At 41.0% G+C, this 23,424-nt stretch overlaps 1 protein-coding gene across 1 annotated transcript; it reads left to right on the top strand.

The window, feature by feature from the left end:
• Positions 1 to 76: 76 nt before the first annotated feature.
• HSP90B1 (heat shock protein 90 beta family member 1) lies at positions 77 to 19,355 on the top strand. The gene is made up of 18 exons (XM_054506862.2): positions 77 to 252; positions 1,439 to 1,541; positions 2,364 to 2,505; positions 3,225 to 3,341; positions 4,394 to 4,725; positions 9,778 to 9,889; positions 10,091 to 10,210; positions 10,976 to 11,092; positions 13,364 to 13,501; positions 13,586 to 13,663; positions 13,789 to 13,854; positions 14,326 to 14,595; positions 14,847 to 15,092; positions 15,868 to 16,004; positions 17,593 to 17,671; positions 17,763 to 17,918; positions 18,188 to 18,310; positions 19,062 to 19,355. Exons 1-18 carry the CDS (start codon positions 204 to 206, stop codon positions 19,089 to 19,091), a joined length of 2,415 nt encoding a protein of 804 aa, XP_054362837.1. The 5' UTR covers positions 77 to 203; the 3' UTR covers positions 19,092 to 19,355.
• Positions 19,356 to 23,424: the final 4,069 nt, after the last annotated feature.

Here is a 23,424-nt window from a genome sequence, read left to right as displayed (position 1 = left end):
GGGGTGCGTGGTGCGGCACCATTGGTGGGTTCGTGTTTCCCGTCCCCCGCCCGCGAGAGGCTGGGGTGAAAAGCGGCCCGACCTGTTTGGGGGGTAGTGGGCGGACCGCGCGGCTTGTGGCGTGAGGATCTGAGCCCCGTGGTGGGGGGTGGAGGCGGCTCCTGCGATCAAAAGGCACTTGAGACTCTCACCGGCCGCGCGCCATGAGGGCACTGTGGGTGCTGGGCCTCTGCTGCGTGCTGCTGACCTTCGGTGAGTGATCCCCGAGGAGCGGGCACCCCCGGACGCCCCCCCTCCTCAAGCGCGGCCTCTTCTCGAAGGTTCTGGGGGCGTTGAGCCTGGGAGGGGGATTACGGGGCCTCGGTTGGGCCGAGGGGAATCCATCGCCTTTCCTCGAAAGAGGCTCCGGGGAGTTCACGCACTCCTCTTTCTGTGGAAAGGAAAAACGAGAACCGAGAACATTTAAATCCCTTGCAGACCTCCTAGTGTTCGCGCTGAGAGGTCTCGACCAACTTGGGGTGGGGCGCCCCTGGGGCTCTTGGTCTCCCAGGAGCCTTGCGGGTGCCTGTTCTGGAGGACTTCTGTCGGACGCAGGAGCCTTTGGCCCTCCACGCCTGGGGACACCCCCGCATCCAGTCTGCGAGTCAGAAAGCGGGTTTCCCTTCTTAGGTGCTGGATTGGGGGCTGTGGGGCCCTGAGAAGAAAGACCGTGTCAGCGTGTTTGCTTCACTTTTGCTCGAGCTTCTTAACCTTTCAAAATCTCTTTAGTTCTCTTCGCTCGCTCGCTTGGGCCCGATTTCAGTTCCTCTCGCCAGTGGTTGCACAAATTCCGTTTGTATTCTGACCTGCGATGGTGAAGGTCTAAGTTCTGGCCTGGTCGGTTGGGCGGCCTTGTCTCGGCCTGCACGCAACACGTGTGAGTGTGGAAGGGACCTGGTATCAAATCTGCTAAACTTCATAAAGCATCCGAGGGCCGCTCTTCAGACGCGATGGCAGCCTCCGTATTTCAGAATCTACTGGAGGCCTCAGTACCTGAACTTAAATAAGAAATACACCAAGTTGGGTTTACACCGGGTCTTTAGTAGATCCATTCTTCCAACCCCACCTCCCATATTAACCACCTGAACTTTGCAACCCCTATTCTTGCCCTGTTTGATTGTATTTCTTCTTTTTTTTTTTTTTAACGATTTTATTTATTTATGTGACAGAGAGAGACACAGCGAGAGAGGAAACACAAGCGGGGGGAGTGGGAGAGGGAGAAGCAGACTCCCCGCCTAGCAGGGAGCCCGATGCGGGACTCGATCCCAGGACCCCGGGATCATGACCTGAGCCGAAGGCAGTCGCTTAACCAACTGAGCCACCCAGGCGCCCTGTATTTCTTCTGAGAAGTACACGAAGCAACGACGGTGTAAGAGTTTTCTGGTGTTAAATCTTTCAGGGTCGGTCCGAGCTGACGATGAAGTCGATGTGGATGGTACAGTGGAAGAGGATCTGGGCAAAAGTCGAGAAGGCTCAAGGACAGATGATGAAGTAGTACAGAGGTTTGTGTTCTTTTGAAGCTACACAGACTGGCCCTTATGAACACTGGAATACAGTAGCTTGTTATCTTCAAAGGTCCAGGTGACGTGTAACACCCCAAATTTAAATACCTAAGAAATGGTCAAAGAAAATGTTAGGGCTATGAGGCATGTTCATCCCTTAAGTATCTCCTAACTTCCCAACCAGGAATGACTGGTCAGAATGGGATGAATTTCCTTTGAAAACTATTTGGATAACTAGATTGCAGAATATAAGCTCTGTGACTTTCCTAAGACCAGTTGGTTTTATATTCAGTAAGTGTGTAAACTTAGTAATTGTTTTAAGTAACCTCTGCCCCCACTGTGGGGCCTGAACTCCTGACCCCCCAGATGAAGAGTCGCATGTTCTACTGACTGAACCACCCAAGTGCCCCTAAACTTCGTAGTTTTTAAAAAGATTTCTCTCATTTGAGCAATGTTTTCAAATTTGGCACCTTGGGACTTAATTGACAATTTTGTAGACCATTAGAGGCCAAAGCTTCCCAGGTAAAGAGGCAGCCCCACATGCGAGGGAACGCATAAATAAGTATGACCTTGCTTTTTATTTTTAGTAGAGAAAAGTCGGGTTTATTTTTCTGACAGTTTTAAGAACTGAGTATTATAGCTCAGTGCTAAGGTGGCAAAATAATAGAAATATTGGGTTAGTAATATTTTATAATAGGTTTCCATTTTACCTTTTTAACCCTTAAGACAATCTCATGAGACCGCTGTGCTTTCATCGTAGATCCTTTGTTTTTGGAGGGAACTAAGTAAGCAATGCAGTAGTTTATCAACTTTTTTCCTTAGAGAGGAAGAAGCTATTCAGTTGGATGGATTAAATGCATCCCAAATAAGAGAACTTAGAGAGAAATCAGAAAAATTTGCCTTCCAAGCTGAAGTTAATAGAATGATGAAACTCATCATCAATTCATTGTATAAAAATAAAGAGGTAAGTAACATGTGGTTTGGATAATATTTTCTCTCTTGCAATAGCATACTTGTTTACCTTCATAATAAATATACTTTACGTAGTAATTTCAAGTAAGTAGTTATTAGCACAGTTTAAATATAAAAATTGCTGCTAGATACCTGTGGGGGGGGGGGGTTAGACATTTTCCTTTTGTCCTTTCCCCTCCAATTATGTTCGTATTCTGCTAAATAGTCAGTGTTAAGGGCAATCACACAAACTAAGCCTTGTGTGTTAATACGTAAAGATCTAGTTTGAGACTAGAGTTTTACTACTCTTAACTAATTCAGGTATCCCTTAACAGTTGCTACAGTCCTGTGGGTAAAGAGCTGTACCTCCTTTTACCAAGAGAGTAAAGCCACTTTTGTACCATAGGTTTTATTTCTTAAAGTGTGCTTTTTCAGAGTACAGAAGAGAACTAAATGGGGCTCCTGGGTGGCTCAGTTGTTAAGCATCTGCCTTCGGCTCAGGTCATGGTCCCAGGGTCCTGGGATCGAGCCCCGCATCGGGCTCCCTGCTCGGCGGGAAGCCTGCTTCTCCCTCTCCCATTCCCTTGCTTGTGTTCCCTCTCTTGCTGTGTCTCTCTCTGTCAAATAAACAAATCTTAAAAAAAAAAAAAACTAAAATGAGTTTGACATTAAATTTGCTGTTTTGTATATCTTGAAGCTAATCGAAGTGTGTTAAATCTGGCTTCCATTTAGATTTTCTTGAGAGAACTGATTTCAAATGCTTCTGATGCTTTAGATAAGATAAGGTTAATATCACTGACTGATGAAAATGCTCTTGCTGGAAATGAGGAACTAACTGTCAAAATTAAGGTAAGCTTAAAACAAATTTCTTCTTCTAAAGCTAAAAGAATCCTTAGATACGGGGAATCTCTATCAGTCAAGATAGGCCAGGTTATGCTGCAGTAACAAATAACCCCCAAGCCTCGGGGCTTAAATTGGGGTTTAGCAAAATACGGCCTGTGGGCCAAATCCAGCCTACTTGTTTTTATAAATAAAGTTTTACCAAAACACAACCATGCCTATTTATGTGTTAGCTATGACTGCCTTTGTGCTACACGATGGGTTTAAATAGTTGTGACAGAGACCATATGGCCCACATGCCTAAAAATATTTACTGCCTGGCCCTTTTTCAGAAAAAGTTTGGTAACCCCTGGATTAAACAACCACAGGCCACTGCGGCCTTTGCTTTGCATCATCCTCCCTCCTGGACACAGGCTGATAGAGTAGCCGCCATCTGGAGTATAGCTTGTTACCATGGTACAGAGAGCTTGGAGGGTCTCCCATCCTTTAAAGGCTCTAGTCTGAAAGCTACATTCCTGACTCCCACTTGCAGCTCACTGGCCAGAACCAGTCACATGGCCTTAATAACCAAAAATGAAGGAAGCATATTCCCGCTATGTTTCCAAAAGACAGAGAGCTAGGAATATTTAGTGAAGAACATTGATCACCACAGATTCCAGAAGTCATTCAAGTTTTGAACCTTTTTATTTTCTATGAAAGAAATAGGCACAATATAAAATTTTATTTTTCTTAAACTTTTTTCTTCAAAAATAACTTGTTTTATTTAGGTCTATCTGCTCTTCAACATTTAGGCCAGTCTCTTGTCTTCTTTATATTGATAGTTTCTCAAAAACACAGAACTTCAGATTATCCTCTATAAAGAAAGATGCTTGCATGTAAGGTGCACGTTTTCTGAAAAGGCCATAAAATACTATATGGAGGAAAATTAACCCAGTTTAGTTTTCTGTATTGGAATTGAGGTGGCCCAAAGCTGGTAATTTCTGAATATATAGCCCAGTATTTACTTGTCATACTGTGAGTATTAAGTGAATAAAACTGTCCTATTCTTGTCTTGCTTTCAGTGTGACAAGGAGAAGAATCTGCTACATGTCACAGATACTGGTGTAGGAATGACCCGGGAAGAGTTGGTTAAAAACCTTGGTACCATAGCCAAATCTGGAACAAGCGAGTTTTTAAACAAAATGACTGAGGCACAAGAAGATGGCCAGTCGACTTCTGAATTGATTGGCCAGTTTGGTGTCGGTTTCTATTCTGCCTTCCTCGTAGCAGATAAGGTTATTGTCACATCAAAACACAACAACGATACTCAGCACATCTGGGAATCTGACTCCAATGAATTTTCTGTAATTGCTGACCCAAGAGGAGACACTCTAGGACGGGGAACAACAATTACGTGAGTATTACTGATTCCTAATAAGAAGTAATCGCCTAGCTAGGATCTTGACTCTGAGCAAACAACTTATTCTGGGCTTTCATTCCTTGTCTATAAAACTGACCTGTTTTCATCACTTGAGGAAATATTTTGAGGACCTCCTAAGGGCCAGACACAAAGAGTTATAATGGCTGCTATACGTAGAGGGCAAAAAGTTGGAAGGATTAACTCTTCTAGGGGAGAAGGCAGGTTGGAGGCCTCACAGAAGTGGGTTGATTCAAGATTTCCAAGGAGGCAAGTCTTGGGAAAGAAGCGTCTGACCTGTGGAGGATTGTGGCTACGAAGGGATGGAGGCACAGCATGTTCACAGAATTAAAGAAAGTCCTCTCAGTCGGTGGCACTTAATGATAAGAGTTTTTGATTAGCTTTTTTAAGGTTTTCTGAAGATGGATGTGGAGGGTGGCAGGAATGGATGAGAGGATACTCTCAGGGTGACCATTGAAAATACTCAACTATGGTGGTAACTGGTGCTGGGTGGGGACAGGTTGGAGAGAACAGAGACAAAGAGCTTGAAGAAAGTTAAAGTTCTTCAGAAGATGTCTCCTTTGAGGATGGTTGCAGATTGTTGAATTCAAACTAGTATTTGGTTTAAGCCGGTACCTGTTCCTTGTATAGACGAGGCAGATCTCATGCCCACGGGCTCTCGGTGTTTATAGCACTGTGAAGTAGAGCAGCTTTTTGACTTTTTTTCCCCCAACAAATAGAACAAGATGCTTAAATTTGCTTAATACTTATGGAATGACAAGTAAATACTGAGCTATATGAAGCTACCAGCTTTAGGCCACATAAAGAAATCCCATTTCAGAGGTCATTTGGCTTGCTAACGAGCAAGGTGAAAATGTGCCTACAGCCTCAACTTTTTTTCTTAGTCCAGTTTTAAATTTTCTCCACATAAGAATTTTCAAGTATTCAGAATATAAGAAAGCATGTATCTATTATTTTGACCAATGTTCTTCACCCCAGAAGGTGAATAGTTCCTGTCTTCATTTTCATAAATGTTCCTTTAGCAAATACTAATTAGATGGGTGCATTTTAGTACTTTTACTAACTTTTCCCAATTTACCTATCTCTGCCTTCTTTATTCACAGTCCTATCACCTGCTCTCATTAGGGGGCATCACTAATAGTTATACCCCGGTGCCCTCTCTGTTAGATGTTAAAGGAACATAGGTAAATCTCCTCTAACTACAGTGAGATAGAAAACCATGTCCCAAGAGGGCGGATGTCTTAGGGTGCTAAGAGACCGGTGAGATTATCTAGATGGAAGCTCCATGGAAGCAAACATTCGCTTGGCTGTTGCATTCCTAGAGCCTAACACTTGACTGGCAGATGTTTCTAGGAGTGAATAAGGGTAATCAGGACAGCTTCGTGCATGTAGCATGGATGGCTGATGAGTGAGTGAAACCTTACAAGTGCTCTCCCTGAGCAAAATTGCCATTTTTCTTCAAGCCCTTCTACCCCAGCATTTATTCAGCAAATAATCATTTGAGTGCATATCACCTGCTAGGGTTTAGGACTCCGGTGGAGAGTAAGACCAATACAGTCGCTGCTTCCATGTGGCTCATTCTAGTAAAGAAGAAAAACGTGAAATGATTTCAGAGTGGCAAATGCCAGAAAGGAAGCTAGAGGACACTTCCCTTATCAGAAGGACTTTCTGAAATTGTGGTATGTTAGGTTCAGATATTCTAGGCAGGAAGCACAGTATGTTGGAAGTTCCAAAGACAAGAGGCCCATTTAAGGAACTGACAGTCTAGAATGGCCAAAGGAAAAAGGAAATAGAAGGCAAGAAAGTGATGAGGTCAAGGTCCCACCTTATATATATAATTTCATCTTGTATTTGACCAATAAAATAGAAGCCATCAAACAATTTAGTGCCTACCTACTCTTTTTTTAAAGATTTTTATTTATTTGAGAGAGCGAGAAAGAGAGAGAGTACATGAGAGGGGGGAGGGTTAGAGGGAGAAGCAGGCTCCTTGCCGAGCAGGGAGCCCGATGTGGGACTCGATCCAGGGACTCCAGGATCATGACCTGAGCCGAAGGCAGTCGCTCAACCAACTGGGCCACCCAGGCGCCCATGCCTACCTACTCTTATTCCCACCCCTAAATTAGCCCCTGCTGTACTCTTATGAGAGATTTTGTGAGGATTCAGTGAGATTATGAAATTAGCATCCAGTAAATGCTAGCTAGTACATTTGCTTCTGTCCTTCCTACTATGAGGGAGGTATTTTATATTTTTCCCTGCGCTGGTCACTACTTTTTTTTTTTTTAAGATTTTATTTATTTGACAGAGGGGGAGAGCACAAGCAGGGGGGACAGTAGAGGGAGAGGGAGAAGCTGGCTCCCCACCAAGCAGGAAGCCCGATGCGGGGCTCAATCCCAGGACTCTGGGATCATGACCTGAGCCGAAGGCAGACGCTTAACCATCTGAGCCACCTACGCACCCCTGGTCGCTACTTCTGATCTGCTGCCTGCCTCCTACCTCCTCAGAGGCTAAGCATAAATTAATTTCAACCCCATCTTTTAAAGTCAGTCCTTCCCACACACTCCTATTTCCCATGTTCAAGTCTCAGTGGGTAAGGAAGGAGACAGACAGGTGGTGCCGCACCCCCTTATTCGGTCAGGCACTATGACTTTATCCACCACCTTTCCATTGAAATAAGTCACCAGTAATCTTGTTGCTAAATCCAGTGGTTCAGGGATTTTAAATTGACATTGCTCCCAGCAATAGATTTTCTTTCTTCCTTGGTTTTCCTCTTGTGTCTCCTACATAATTTGCTATCTACTTACCACACCATCCACTTAGTACCTAGTTTCCATGACCCTGCATATCTTTTTGTTTCTTTTGCCTGTTGCTTAAATGTTGGCAGTATCTCTTTCAAAGGTAACTTACTTTCAGCCCTTTCTCATTATTTTTGTGTTCCTTGTGCAGTCTTCCTACCGTGATGGATTCAGCTTCCAGTTCTTGCTCAGGGTTCTCAAATCTCTATTCTTAGTCTGGATCAGGAGTCAGCTGACTTTTTCCTAAATGGCCAGCTAGTAAATATTTTAAGCGTTTGGACAGTGGGATCTGTCATATGTCGCAACTCTGATGTTCTCGCTCAAAGGTGCCATAGACAACACATGATGAGGTTGTGTCCCAGTAAAATTTCTTATGGGTGCCAGCCATAGTTTGCCAGTCCTTGGTCTAGATCTCTCTACTAGGCTCTGCACTCATATATCCAGTGGCCTTTTAAATATCGCTAAGATGTAACCATCAGCTTGAACTTGGATCCACAACTGAACTTTCCTGCAACCCCACGTCACCAGGATACATGTTCTGAAACCAGAGGCTTGGCCACTTCATTAGGCTGTGTCATCATGAACTATCTACCTCTTGGTAATGCTACTAAGCTGTAAACTTTTTGAAGTGGAAGGGGGGACCCATGATACAACATAGGCCATATTTATTGGGAACACAAACATCAAGATGTGGGCTCCCCACTGTGTTTGAGGTTATGTTATGATGTGTTATTTTTGGTGAGTAGAGGAGGGGTTTGCAGAAGGGACAGTAAGGAAGAAGAAGAAACAATGTTGCAGTTGTCAGTATTAGAATTATCTAAGCCAGGGCTGTCCATTAGAACTCTGGAAATAGGGGTGCCTGGGTGGCTCAGTCGTTAGACCTTTGCCTTCGGCTCAGGTCATAATGCTGGGGTCCTGGGATCGAGCCCCGCATCGGGCTCCCTACTTAGAGGGAAGCCTGCTTCTCCCTCTCTTACTTCCCCTGCTTGTGTTCCCCCTCTCGCTGTGTCTCTCTCTGTCAAATAAAATCTTTGAGGGGAAAGGAAAAAAAAAAAAGGAATCCTTGGGGTGTCTGGGTGGCTCAGTCTAAGCGTCTGCCTTCAGCTCAGGTCATGATCCCAGGGCCCTGGGATCGAGCCCCACATCGGGCTCCCTGCTCGGCGGGAAGCCTGCTTCTCCCTCTCCCACTCGCCCCTGCTTGTGTTCCTTCTCTCGCTGTGTCTCTGTCAAGTAAATAAATAAAATCTTAAAAAAAAAAACAAAAAACTCTGGAAATATTCTACCTCTGCACTGTCCAGTATGGCAGCTACTAGCCACTTTGTCCATTGAATACCTAGAATATGGCAGTGTAATTAAAGAACTAACTTTAAATTTTATTTAAAAAAATGTGGGGCACCTGGGTGGCTCAGTCATTAAGCGTCTGCCTTCAGCTCAGGTCATGGTCCCAGGGTCCTGGGATCAAGCCCCACATTGGGCTCCCTGCTCGGCGGGAAGCCTGCTACTTCCTCTCCCACTCCCCCCTCCTCGTGTTCCCTCTCTCACTATGTCTCTGTCAAATAAATAAATCTTTAAAAAAATGTGACTGACTACTGTTTTGGACAGTGGAGATAATGAACAATAAGATTAATTTTCTAGCTTTTTTAAGGAACATGTTTTTATTAAGTGTTTGTTCTCTATAAGAGAGACTTTTTTTTTTTTTTAAGGTTTTATTTTTAAGTAATCTCTACACCAGACAGGGGACTTGAACTCACAACCCTGAGATCAAGAGTTAGCACACTCTTCCAACTGAGCCAGACAGGTGCCCCTGGGTTTGCCATCTATGATAATCCTTTTGATTTCTAGAGTAACTGTCAGAGTGCATGTCATTCCATTTTTCTCCAGAATGTTTCAGTGCCTTCTTACCTTGAGCTAACTTAACATTACAGTTCTTCAAATGAAAAAACTAAACACAAAACACAACATATTCAGAAGGTTTGGAACATTTGCACTGTTTACTTGGAACTGAGGGTATTTTCCACTTGAGGGACACAAGAAAGATTCTTCCCTCTACTCATGTTTAGTATCTTTAGCTCGCAAACCGTCATTGGTGATAAGAGCTTTAACAGGAAAAACGGACCATCCTGGATTACACTGAACTGCTGGCCATTAGCTTTGTGAGAAAGGTACTTAGATGACTTCATAATCAAATCTTTTAAACCAAGGATGTCTCTCTATAAATGTCTTATTTTCCTTTCAGACTCGTTTTAAAAGAAGAAGCATCTGATTACCTTGAATTGGACACAATTAAAAATCTTGTCAAGAAATATTCACAGTTTATAAACTTCCCTATTTATGTGTGGAGCAGCAAGGTAAATCTACACTGATAAAATTTATATGTATTATGTGGGTCTATATTTAAAACTTAAAAAAACAAAGGCTCAGTGTGGTTCTTTTAGTACAGGCTACTCAGGGTTTTCTTATTGAAGACCTATTTTTTTTTTGAGCTGTAATTGCTTTTCATATTCAGAATTATTAAATAAAATAATTTAACTGTAATTCTACTTCAATAGACTGAAACTGTTGAGGAGCCCATGGAGGAAGAAGAAGCAGCAAAAGAAGAAAAAGAAGATTCTGATGATGAAGCTGCAGTGGAAGAAGAAGAAGAGGAAAAAAAACCAAAAACGAAAAAAGTAAGTCTGGTTCATCTCCACACTAAAATGTTGTTTAGGACATGTTCGAGAAAACACAACCCCAAGTGTGCACAGACTGGAGTTAAGTTTTAATTCTTCAAGGTCTTTTTTCCTCCAGGTGTTAAAGTGCATAGGCCCAGCTTAAGAACAAGAACTAAGTTTATTTGCTAGTGTGTATGTTTTCTGCCTGTGGGAAGTTTTAAGTAGCAAACACAGGTCATTTTTATGCAGTTTTCTGAGTTCTATATATTGCCCAGGACTAGCGGCTTATCATGTTCTAAATTTTAAGATCTTCAAAATCTTTCTACATCATTTGTGGTAAAGATATTAACTATAATGTTAGCGCTCTGGCCTGTTCAGGAGCAGAGTACGTGGAAGTAGTGGTGGTAGGTTTGAGGAGTATTTATTGTAAGATTTTGGATTGCTCTAAGTTATGAAGTAGGAATAGTTAATGTGTATGTCCTTCTAACCTCAAAACAAATATTTTCAAGAAATAACATTTTAGCTAGTTAATAATGGGAAAAACCTTTTAATTGGCTGTCAGTTACAATGATAACCAGTTGCCTTCTTTGCATTATAGATCAGTCTTAAATGTTGAGAGAAATACTTTTAGATTTTTTATCCCATTGGCAGGAACCATAGGAGATTAGAAGAAGTGTCTTTTGGTGCTTCCCACATTGATTTGAACTGTCCTAAAGTTATGGTTCCCACTAGTATTACTATTGGTGAATGCTGTGGCTGACTAATCATGTACTGTAACTTCAGGTTGAAAAAACTGTCTGGGATTGGGAACTTATGAATGACATCAAACCGATATGGCAGAGACCATCAAAAGAAGTAGAAGATGATGAATACAAAGCTTTCTACAAATCATTTTCAAAGGTAAATACTATTTTAGAATAAGGTGATGAACATTACTAAAGTAAAAATGTTTTTAGATTGTTTTATAACTATTTCAACACAATTGGTTTCCTTTTTAATCTTGTGTGTTTTATATTACGTATGCATTTTAAGAATTTACTCTGAGGAGGTGTCTGTAGGCTTCACCAGATTGCCAAGGGGTCTGTGTTACAAAAAAGATTAACAGCTACCTACATAGGTAGGTGGATGATTTCCATAAAACATAACTTGTATTGAATGGCTTTTAACAATATTGGCTTTTTTCTATTCAAGAATGAATGCCTTTTATTTTTTTAACTTTTTTATTTGATAGTTGACATACAATGTTACATTAGTTTTAGCTCTAAAGCAGTGATTCAGTATCTCTATATTCTGCTATGCTCCCCACAAGTGTAGCTACCTACCATCTGTCTCCATACAACGCTATTACAGTGTCACTGACTATACTCCCTATGCTGTACAGTTTAATCCTATGACTTAACTGATTCCGTAACTGGAAGCCTGTATCTCCTTCTCCCCTTCACCTGTTTTGTCCATCCCCTACCCTCCTCCTCTCTGGCAACCATCAGTTCTCTGTATTTGTAGGTCTGAGTCTGCTTTATGTTTGTTGATTCATATGGCTTTTAACATAACCTTAAAGAGCCTGTTTACAACCTCAAACGTTTATTGTGAGGTCATATGCTTAGGAATCTTTGTTTTGTTACCTGTTTCCTTTTTACTGATCCCTTTTAACCGTAGAATCTAAAACTAGCATTGATTAAGATTGTTTCAAGTTAGTATTTCCCCATACAGCATTTTGTACAAAACAAAATATTTAGCATGGCTAGATAAAACTTGATTTTCTGTGGTTGTTTGTTCTTTAATCTTTATTCCATCTATTGATTCGTTTCTTAACCTTCTTTGTTTTCCTTATGTTAACATTCAACCATCCCTTAAGTTTTATCTCTTAAAATTGTTCCCTTGGTTCTGCCTCCACGTTTATTCCCATGAACAGTCTTACTGTATACAAATGTAACGTACTTTCATCTAGGACAGCTGTATTAGAAATGTAATGTGAGCTACATATGTGATTCTTTAGAAGATTTTTTAGAAGGCACATTTTTAAAAGTTGAAACAGGGTGCCTGGGTGGTTCAGTCAGTTAAGTGTCTGCCTTCAGCTCAGGACATGATCTCAGGATCAAGCCCCACATTGGGCTCCCTGTTCAGCGGGGGAGTCTGCTTCTCCCTCTCCCCCTGCCCCCCATTCGTGCTCGCTCACTTGCACATGCATGCTCTCTCTCTCTCAAATAAATCTTTAAAAGTTAAAACAGGGGACCAAAAAAAGAGTTGCAACAGGTGTAGTTAATTTTAATGTTTTATATTTTATATAAATTTTATATTTTATTTAACCCAACATACCCAAAATATTTTTATTTCAACATGTAATCATTATTTTAAAAAATTAATGACACATTTTGATGTTTTTTGTTGTACTGTATCTTCAAAGTCTGGTTGTCTATATTTATGCTTACACGTGCATCTCAGTTTGGATTAGCCACATTTCAAGTGCTTATTACCCACAAGTGGGTATGGTAATGGATAATGCAGATCTAGGGAATTTGTTTTTTTGTGTGTGTTTTTTTTAAAGATTTTATTTATTTATCTGAGAGAGAGAATGAGCGAGAGAGCATGAGAGGGGAAGGGTCAGAGGGAGAAGCAGACCCCCCACTGAGCAGGGAGCCCGATGTGGGACTCGATCCTGGGACTCCAGGATCATATCCTGAGCCGAAGGCAGTTGCTTAACCAACTGAGCCACCCAGGCGCCCTAGGGAATTTGTTTTTATGATTTACTTACATACCTCGTTATAGCCACTGCTATAGTCTATATCCCAATGAAAAAAATCTTGAGAACTTTTTGTGGTTGAACAGTACACTCATGAAGTATTGTATGTTGTCGTTTAGACAAGATGATTTTTCTATCCTGTTCTCTGACACATGTGGAACCTAGACTCATCCATTCTTCCCCAAGTTTAGGAGATCCAGTGATGCTATTGATGATCAGTGATCATCAGCAAAACCACCATGTCTAGCTAGTTAGAATAGTAGTCTTAACTGTTTCTTTCCTCCATTCCCTCCCCCCCCGCTTTTGTTGGTAAGCGAACTTTTTTGGTTAAATAAATGCTTAACTGAATGTGTACCACATAATAAATCACTCCGCCTTTGCACTGCCTTTTTCCGGTGCCTTTCGAATGACTAAATGCCCTCTTTCCATAGGAAAGTGATGACCCCATGGCTTATATCCACTTTACTGCTGAAGGGGAAGTTACCTTCAAATCAATTTTATTCGTACCTACATCTGCTCCACGTGGTCTGTTTGACGAATATGGATCTAAGAAGAGTGATTACATTAAGGTGAGTTTTTAAATTGTAAAAACTGAGTTTAGAATTTGAAAGTTTAATTTCTAGAAGGTGACCTTTTTTTTGGTCTCTGCTTAGCTATATGTGCGCCGAGTATTCATCACAGATGACTTCCATGATATGATGCCCAAGTACCTTAATTTTGTCAAGGGTGTTGTAAGTATCTAAAAATAATGAAGAGGGGTCATTAAAAACAAGGGATGGAAGTAGTTTTTTGGTTTGTTAGTTTGGTTTTTTTCCAGTTTCTATTGCTCACTGAACTTTCCTTTTGCCGTCTGAAGGTGGACTCAGATGATCTTCCCTTGAATGTTTCCCGGGAAACTCTTCAGCAGCATAAACTGCTTAAGGTGAGTGTTTCTTGGGAAGAGACTACCTACTTTGCTCTTTGATTGGGCTTCCGAAGACAGGCTCCATTAGTGGAGTCACCAGATACTGAGAGTAGTCCTTGGCTCTTTAGCTGAAGAACTTAATTTTATTCTGGAATTATTATTAAATCCTAAGAATCTGATATTTTATGAAAGTTTCAAACCTATAGAAAAGTTGAAAGAATTATATAGTAAACACCTATATAAACCCAGTATCTGGTCTAAAGATAGAATAGAAACATTAAAGTGATTTTGTGACTGTTTCCACTGACAACTTCGTTTCTGCTCAGTCTGACGTAGGATTGCTCACCATTCCCTGCCTCTTGACAAAGGGCAGTGACGATGCCCTGTCTTTGTAGCTTTCACCACTATTCCCCTGCTGTCTTAAATGTGGTAGGTTCTCAAAAGTTTGAGAGGACGTTCTCTAATAAGTTATTCTTTAATTTTATTTAGGTGATTAGAAAGAAGCTTGTCCGTAAAACTCTGGACATGATTAAGAAGATTGCTGATGAGAAGTACAATGATACTTTTTGGAAAGAATTTGGTACCAACATCAAGCTTGGTGTGATTGAAGACCACTCAAATCGAACACGTCTTGCTAAACTTCTTAGATTCCAGTCTTCTCATCATCCAAGTGACATTACCAGTCTAGACCAGTATGTGGAAAGAATGAAGGAAAAACAAGACAAAATCTACTTCATGGCTGGGTCCAGCAGAAAAGAGGTGAGATGAACTCCCAACTATCAGGCATCCTGGTATGTAGCCAAATCTTGAGGGGAAAAAATGGTAATAGTGAACTGGAGTCATTATGAGGCCTGGTGAATCACTGACAGAAAAGTCATTATATTCTCTGCACCTCTTATTTCTCCACCTGTAAAATGGGGTTGTTAGTACTATATAAATGTAGCTACTAGAGGGGAACAAGTATACCAAGGCTAGGCTTGGAAACTTTATCACTTCCCTTTATTTCATAGGCTGAATCTTCTCCATTTGTGGAGCGACTTCTGAAAAAGGGCTATGAAGTGATTTATCTCACAGAACCTGTGGACGAATATTGCATTCAGGCTCTTCCTGAGTTTGATGGCAAAAGGTTCCAGAATGTTGCCAAAGAAGGTGTGAAATTTGATGAAAGTGAGAAAACGAAGGAGAGCCGTGAAGCAATTGAGAAAGAATTTGAGCCTCTGCTCAATTGGATGAAAGATAAAGCTCTCAAGGACAAGGTATTCTTGTGGAAATTTGAACTTGTGAAATTTTAGCATCTGCATTTTCTTTTTTTAAAAAAATTGTTTTGTCAACAAATTAAACTTTACATCTGGTTACCTTATAACCATTAAAAGTTGTACAGAACAGTGTTTAATATGGTGGTTAAATTTTGGTGAGGATGAGCTTAAGATTTATAAACTACCGGGGCACCTGGCTGGCTCAGTCAGTACAGTGTGTGACTCTTGATCTCAGGGTCTTGAGTTTGAGCCCCTCATTGGGTGTGGAGTCTGCTTTTTTTGAGAGAGAGGGAGAGTGAGAGAGCACACAAGCGGGGAGAGGAGCAGAGGGAGCTCGATCTCATGACCCTGAGATCATGACCTGAGCCAAAATCAAGAGTCAGGTGCTTAACTGACTGAGCCACCCAGGGGCCCCTACTTTAAAAGAAAAAAAATTTTATAAACTATAAATAATTAAAAAGATAATAGTGGTTATTCTGTATGTGGGTAGTGTTCAGTTTTTTTCTTTATAACTGAAAGTTTTCTGTAGTTTAATACTGCTTTTGTAATAACTTAAATTTTTACTGATTACATTTGTCTTATATGTGCTTAAAAGGTGTTTATTTTTGACCAAAAAATTCAGATTAGTAAATGACAAGAGTCTTCTAAGAATCTAAATAAGAGGTATTTTTATGACCTGCCTCTGTTTATGATCTTACGTGATGAATCCTTAGGTACTGAATGACCTTAATTGTTGGTATTTCCATGTATCTCACATTTGGTTTCTTACCCTAAGATTGAAAAGGCTGTGGTATCTCAGCGTCTGACAGAGTCCCCATGTGCTCTCGTGGCCAGCCAGTACGGATGGTCTGGCAACATGGAGAGAATCATGAAAGCTCAAGCATACCAAACGGGCAAAGACATCTCTACAAAGTAAGCATCCTTGGGAAGGCCCCTAGCCAGGTGTTCATGCTTGTCCTGCCTTCCTTTAGCAGATGATGCCGGCTTCTGTACAAGGAGCTGACGGGTGTTAGGTGTCCCCCACTTCTGCTTTATGTTAGATGAGACAAGTTTACAGAGGGATTCCTCTGGCATTAGATTGATAAAGGAGAGCTGTTGGGCTCATGACTTATTTTACGGTATTTTTATACACAAATTTCTTAATCTGTGACATACATTGTGTTTATTTTTGCACTCGATTATATGCTTGGCCTGGTGTCTGGGCTTCTTTGACATTTTTAGATACTGATAGTTACAGATGAGGTTAATGACAATGACTTTTGCCAAATGAGTTCATCCTTTTTAACTATCTTCCCTTTCCCCAAATAGTATGCCCACAAAATAAAGGGTAAAGGACCCATGAGTTAATAAGTTTATGAACTAAAGGGCTAAGTACTGGAGGTACACTGGGTCTTGAGTATCCTTTATTTCCAGGGAATATATATGTCAAATTTATATTTTAACGTCACAGCAACAGTCTTAAAAATGACTTCTTCCCTGCTTTCATTCTCCCTTCGCCCACCTGGAATGTCTTATTTGCTCTCTGATCCTCATGTTTTCCCAAGGCCTAGCTTAGGATTCTTCTCAGAAGTGTAGTCTCTGTTGTCACAATTCCAAAACTCTATTTATATTTTTTTATATAAAGTGTATTTCATATTTAGTGAGACTCCCAACGTTAATATTTTCACTGTGAAATGCTGAAATGGCATCTTGCTTCCATGTCTTGCCCCCTGCCCCCAAAGACTTTACAGATTATAAAATTCAGGTGGAGAACAGGTTTCTGCTTCTACCCCATTGCAGCAGTATAGTCGCCTTTATATAAATGTCCATTTATTTCAGTCCTTTATTAACGGGAAGTTACCTTACATTCAGCAAACACACACCTCCTGTATCTGTACACCTGGCGGTCTAAGTAGACATCACTGCTGTCTTTCTGCCATTCAGACCAGTCAGGATAACAGATCAAGTCATAATCTTCTAAACGCTGCATGTGTAACAGGTATACCAAGGTAGGGCTAGATGTAGGTCCTCCCTCTCCTCAGCTGTAGAAGGGAGAGCAGTCACAACTGACAGCAGGAAGCCAAACGTAATGAAAGGTGGATTTAGAATGCATTGAGAACCGAGCTCCAAGAAAAACAATTTGTCCTGGAACCATATTGGTGAAGGCATCATGAAGAAGGTAGTAACTGATCAGCATGCAGAGGCTGCCTAGAGGTTTCAGAACTCTGTGCGACACCGAGCTGCAGTTAAGGAAATGAGAATAAATTAAGGGGATGAAGACGACACTAAATCCATTCATCCACTCAACAAAGCTGTAGGCACTTGAGATGCCTTAGTAAATAGTTCCCTTTATTGCACTCTTCCATCGCACCTTGCCCATCTCTATTTAAAAGGCAAAGCATGGTGTAGTGATACATTTTTTTCCAAGCGTTCTCTGTAATTTTAAAAATGAATAGAACATGGGAAATGTATGGACCCTGAAATTTGATGTTTCTTAATGTTCATTTTTACCCCTTACCAGTTACTATGCCAGCCAGAAGAAAACATTTGAAATTAATCCCAGACATCCCCTGATCAAAGACATGCTTCGACGGGTTAAGGTGAGTAATACTGCAGCCATACTCCTTTGTCTTTTAATTGAAATATTTTGTACCTTTTAATACTAATCAGATGTCCCTTCCTCCATTCCAGGAAGATGAAGACGACAAAACTGTTTCAGATCTTGCTGTGGTTTTGTTTGAAACAGCAACACTGCGGTCAGGATATCTGTTACCAGACACGAAAGCATATGGAGATCGAATAGAAAGAATGCTTCGCCTCAGTTTAAACATTGACCCTGATGCAAAGGTTTGAAGTAATTTATGGAATAGTTGAATCCCCCAGTGTCACACACTGCTAGAATTAATAAGGAAGTCCTCTTTTATATCTTTTTTTTTTTTTTTTTTTAAATCTGTCTCCCTTTGTTAGCTTGACTTCATTCTGATTAGCAGATTTACTCTGTAGTTCTGGATAAAACAGGAGTGAAGTTAATTATAATGTTATACATTTAAATGAACAAAGAGAAAATACACCCAAGGTATTGGATCCATTAATGAGCTCGTAAGTGTTGCCCTTAGGTGGAAGAAGAACCCGAAGAAGAACCTGAAGAAACAACAGAGGACACCACAGAAGACACAGAGCAAGACGAAGAAGAAGAAATGGATGCAGGAACAGACGAGGAAGAACAAGAAACAGTAAAGGTATAGCAAGTCAAGAATGGGGCTTGCATTTTTAGTTCTTGGAAAATTAGGAAAATTTTTATTTTTAGTTCTGGCGTTAGGACTGCATAGCTTCCAGAAGTCAGACTTCAGGAAATCCGCCCAAAAAATAGGCATCTAATGTCAAATTCAAAAGCTGGAGCAGGTCCATTTTTTCTCTAAATGAAGTATATGCTTTCATCTCCCCATTCCTTTTATTCCTCTGTTTTAGCCAACCATTGTTGAGATCTTGTTAAACGGATTTTTTTTTTTTAAGATTTTATTTATTTATATGACAGGGAGAGAGACACCGCGAGAGAGGGAACACAAGCAGGGGGAGTGGGAGAGGGAGAAGCAGGCTTCCCACCGAGCAGGGAACCTGATGTGGCGCTCGATCCCAGGACCCTGGGACTATGACCTGAGCCGAAGGCAGACGTTTAACGACTGAGCCACCCAGGCGCCCCTAAACAGATACTAAGCCCACCAGGCTTCTGCATTTGCCACCTGCGTCTGCCTTACTATATAGCAGCAGTAGGCCAATTTTAAAATCTTGATAATTTGTGTTCAGGGGCCATTGATCTTACTGTTGAGTTCTGAATTATTTTGCAGATTAATAGGTGAGGTTCTGGCCTACCTATGAAGTAATGAATTACGCTGGGCCCATTTCAGTTGTTTTTTTCCACACATGAACCTTCTGTGAGCTAAGATTTTTTCTGCTGGTTTTTAATGTCTTCTGATTTTTCTCTTTTCACAGAAATCTACAGGTGAAAAAGATGAATTATGAATTATACTGACTATTTGGATCCTGTGTGGAGAGGGAATGTGAAATTTAAGTCCTTTCTTTTGGGAGAGACTTGTTTTGGATGCTTCCCCCCAGCCCCTCTTCCCCTGCACTGTAAAATGTTGGGATTGTGGGTCACAGAAAGAAGAGGGTTTTTTAGTTGAATTTTTTTTAACATTCCTCATGAATGTAAATTTGTACTATTTAACTGACTATTCTTGGTGTAAAATCTTGTCATGTGTATAAAAATAAAAAAGATCCCAAATACTCAGCGTCTTGCTTGTCTTCATAAAGATTGTACAAACTTGGCTGGGTTGTTTTTGTTTTTTTTTTTAATCCTGTGTTTTGGGGGTTTTTTTCCCCCTTGAAAAAGGAATTCGTACATATCACATAAGTCTTTTTTAGATCCAGTATTTTTAAAAAGTCACCTATATTAAAGACAATGTTCCTTACAGAAGAATTCCAAATAATATATGCAGATATTCCCCCTTCCAGGAGGTGGGGCTTAGTTCTCCTTTCCTTTTTCAAAGTGGGCTACACTTAGTAGCTGTCCTCTGGAGTATGGAAAGGGGAAAGTAGTAACTTTGTAGCAGAGAAACCTGGCGGGCACTACCTTAATGCAGTGGCCAAGGTTAATATCCCCGGTGATGTCCTGTATCTCCGATAGGATGTGGTAAGAAGGGTACTGCCATCTCTACCATCAGACAAACCCATACCATATGAAGAGTACTCTTCCAAAGTTTCAAGGTCAAAACCAAGGACAAATAGATTGAAGGAGACATGGCAACTAAGTGCCTTCATTGCCTGGATTAAACTGGCAAAATTTAGTCGAGTCTAGTTCATGGTTCTTGGGCTTTGACCCGTGGACCAGCATTCATGGAAACAGGAAGGGGACATGGGGCCTCTGTACTCACTTTGCAGTTTTCCTGTAAATCTAGAGTTACTCCAAAATAAGGCTGTCTTTCAAAATACCCATAATCCTACAACAGATAACTAGATATTGAGTGATGATCCTCATCAGGCAATCATTTAATTTCTTTTGAAATGTATTATTTATGGGAGAAACAGGTTTCTCTAATTTCACTAATTGATAGCCATCTGAAATGGCAGTCTATTTTTTAACTGGCTAGGGAGAGAAAACCTCAGTTGTGTATTCAGAGATCATGTGTGTGAGAAAACTCTATGGAAACCAACTTTATGTACTATAAAGTGGTGTTAGGGACTAGATTTTCCTGATAATTTAGTACCCTTTTCTGGGCTTCTTTTATTTCTGTTTGTTGTATGTATCCTACTCCTCCCTCCAAGCTATTTTTCTAGAGTTAGTTTGCAATAATCACTTTGAAATCTAATTACTTGATTTTAAAAATCTTCCTTTTTATAAGAAATAAAATGGGAGCTCAGTCATAGGGAAACATGCTGTAGTTAAGACAGCTTCCTTTCATGATACAACACTATTAGCTATTAGTCATAATATTTGTTGCCAATTTTTTGGCCACCATAATTTACCTTTTTTTTTTTTTAAAAGATTTTATTTATTTATTAGAGAGAAAGCACAAGAGGGGGGAGCGGGAGAGGGAGAAGCAGACTCTGCTGAGCAGGTAGCCCCATGCGGGACTCGATCCCGGGACTCCAGGATCATGACCTGAGCCGAAGGCAGTTGCTTAACCAACTGAGCCACCCAGGCGCCCCATAATTTAGCATTTTTAATAAAGACTGCTGTATAGAAATTAAAGCCATCAGATTGCATTAAATTAATAGCATCTGAAACATGCTCCTCAGCATTCTCCAATTACAAATTCTGAGATTGTTTCCAGCAGGAAGGTTAGAAAGCATCCTACTCCCTCAGTTTTGGGTAAAAACAGCTATGTCATATACATCTTGCACAACCACTGTTTGACCTAATTTAATGACCAAACACCTTGCAACTGGTCTATCTTGGGTTGTTTTTTCCCACAGCTTTATTAAGGAATAATCTATTACTACTTTTTTTTTTATAAAGATTTTTATTTATTTGACAGAGAGAGAGACAGCGAGAGCAGGAACACAAGCCGGGGGAGTGGGAGAGGGAGAAGCAGGCTTCCCGCGGAGCAGGGAGCCCGACGTGGGACCCGATCCCAGGACCCCGGGATCATGACCCGAGCCGAAGGCAGACGCTTAACAACTGAGCCACCCAGGCGCCCCTCTATTACTACTTTTAATTTTTGGTTTGTGTCAGTCATAGATTTGGTTCTCCAAGAAGCACTGAAATGGAGTTTAGTATACAGGATGTTTTTAAGGAATGCCCTTAGATCAGCACCTGTGGAAGGAAGGAAGGAAATGGGATGGAGCAGAGGGAGGTGAGAAGCAATGCAGGTCCAAAGAGCCCCAGTCAACTCAGAGGGAAATGAGCTAGAACAGGCCCCTCAAGAATTGTGCTGAATGGCAGGTGTGGCTTTGAGCAAGGCCACTCTCTTGCTGATAAAATCCCTGCAGAAGCCAAGACAACTGAAGGCTGCTCAGTGAGAAGCATCCAGTGCCTTTCCTCAGGGAATCTATTAATGCATTTTCAAGGCCGCCACAATGCATATTTTTCACAATAGGGGTCAACATCAAAAAAGGATACCTTGGTGAAAGTCACTTAGAATCATTAGAATCAGCACTTACTGAAATGATGGCACTTTTACTTTCAGTACATTTTTAACAGCTAGAAAATCAGTTTTCTGCCTTCATAAAGCCATTGTCTTGTAGGAGAGGTGGATTCAAATCATGACTTTTTCTCTCAACAGCCAGACCAGTCACTCTGTACATGTAAATGAAAGGTATGGGATGGCGAGGGGGAGTGCCTTTAAAGTATGGTCCACTGCATTCACCCAGGGCATGAGGGACCTCCCACTGTGCACAAACTGGCCCCAAGGGGCCGGATCCTTTCTTCCTCCAAAGGGTGAGCAATGCCCCCAGCCCTTTATTCTGGAAAGTGATGGAGGTGGGGGGCTCTCCTCACTGATAGCTACAAAATGCATTATCGAAGTTCACCAGTTTCATGTTCATATACTAGAATTAGTGAAGTAGAATTTGTAAATGTTCGTTTAGCCAAGAAAAAAAAAAAACTGCACCTAGTAAATTCAATTGATGAAACTAGTTCAGAGTTAAAAAAACAATTTTATTATTGATTTGGACTAAATCAGGTATCCTTCCTGAAACCTTTGGGAATTCATATTATTTGAAGGAGTGAGGCACCAAAGTTAGAATTACTGAGTATGAGTTTTGGAAACCATTTTTTAATTCCTTCAACTAAAAAAAAAAAAAAAAATTGTCAAACTTCTTCCAGTCTGATATAAAAACCCTACCAATTGGCTGTGGCAAGATTCACCATTTGTAAAGTATAAAATTTTTTTTAAGAAAAAAAAGTATTCAGGGGCGCCTGGGTGGCTCAGTTGGTTAAGCATCTGCCTTCGGCTCAGGTCATGATCCCACTCGGAGTCCTGGGATCGAGTCCAACGTCGGGCTCCTGGCTCAGCGGGGAGCCTGCTTCTCCCTCTGACCCTTTCCTCTCTCATGCTGTCTCTCTCTCTCTCTCTCTCTCTCAAATAAATAAAATCGTTAAAAAAAAAAAATTTTTTTTTTAAAGAAAAAAGTATTCAGGGGTGCCTGGGTGGCTCAGTCGGTTAAGTGACAACTCTCGGTTTCAACTCAGCTTGTGATCTCAGGGTCCTGGGATTGGGGCTGGCCAGTGTCAGGCTACATGCCTAGCACAGAGTCTGCTTGGGACTCTCTCTCCCTCTCCCTCTGCCCCTCCCCACTGCACTTGTGCACGCTCTCTTCCTCTCTCTCAAATAATCTTTAAATTAAGAAAGAAGAAAAAGAAAGAAGTATTCAATTAATGGCAGTTATGAAATTTGATGCGGAGAAATAAGTCTCATGCAAAAGGTCACAGTAAATATCAGAAAACAACCAGTCTCAACTCAAAACTCTGTTCTCCAGACCTTTCCCTGGAGTGGGCCACTGCTCATCCATCATCACAGAAGTACAAATCCTCTTCATGTGTAGAAGAATTTGATAAGGTACCAAATAATATGGCAGCAGAAAAGAGCTTGTATATAGACTGGAAATAAACCATTTCAGTTAGTTGCTTTATACCGTTAAACTGAAAAGGGTACTTACTATGGAAAGTAAACCAAAAACATTTTGTTTGCACTTCAGGATTTTAGATTTCAACAATGACCCCAAAGATTTATGTGATGTAGCAATTTGCTAACTGGCTAAGAAGCAAGCCTAGATGTTATCTTTAAGAATGCAGAATTCTGAAAAACTTCTTTTGGAAAAATTGCCCTAAATAGAAAGCCAACTGCTCTATAAA

Source organism: Mirounga angustirostris, unplaced genomic scaffold, assembly GCF_029215605.1.
Source record: "Mirounga angustirostris isolate CCGP_5_RB_7025 unplaced genomic scaffold, mMirAng1.0.hap1 SCAF_5, whole genome shotgun sequence".
In the NCBI taxonomy this organism is placed as follows: domain Eukaryota; kingdom Metazoa; phylum Chordata; class Mammalia; order Carnivora; family Phocidae; genus Mirounga; species Mirounga angustirostris.
Note: the sequence above shows the minus strand (reverse complement) of the source record. Positions and strands in the feature narration are given on the sequence as shown.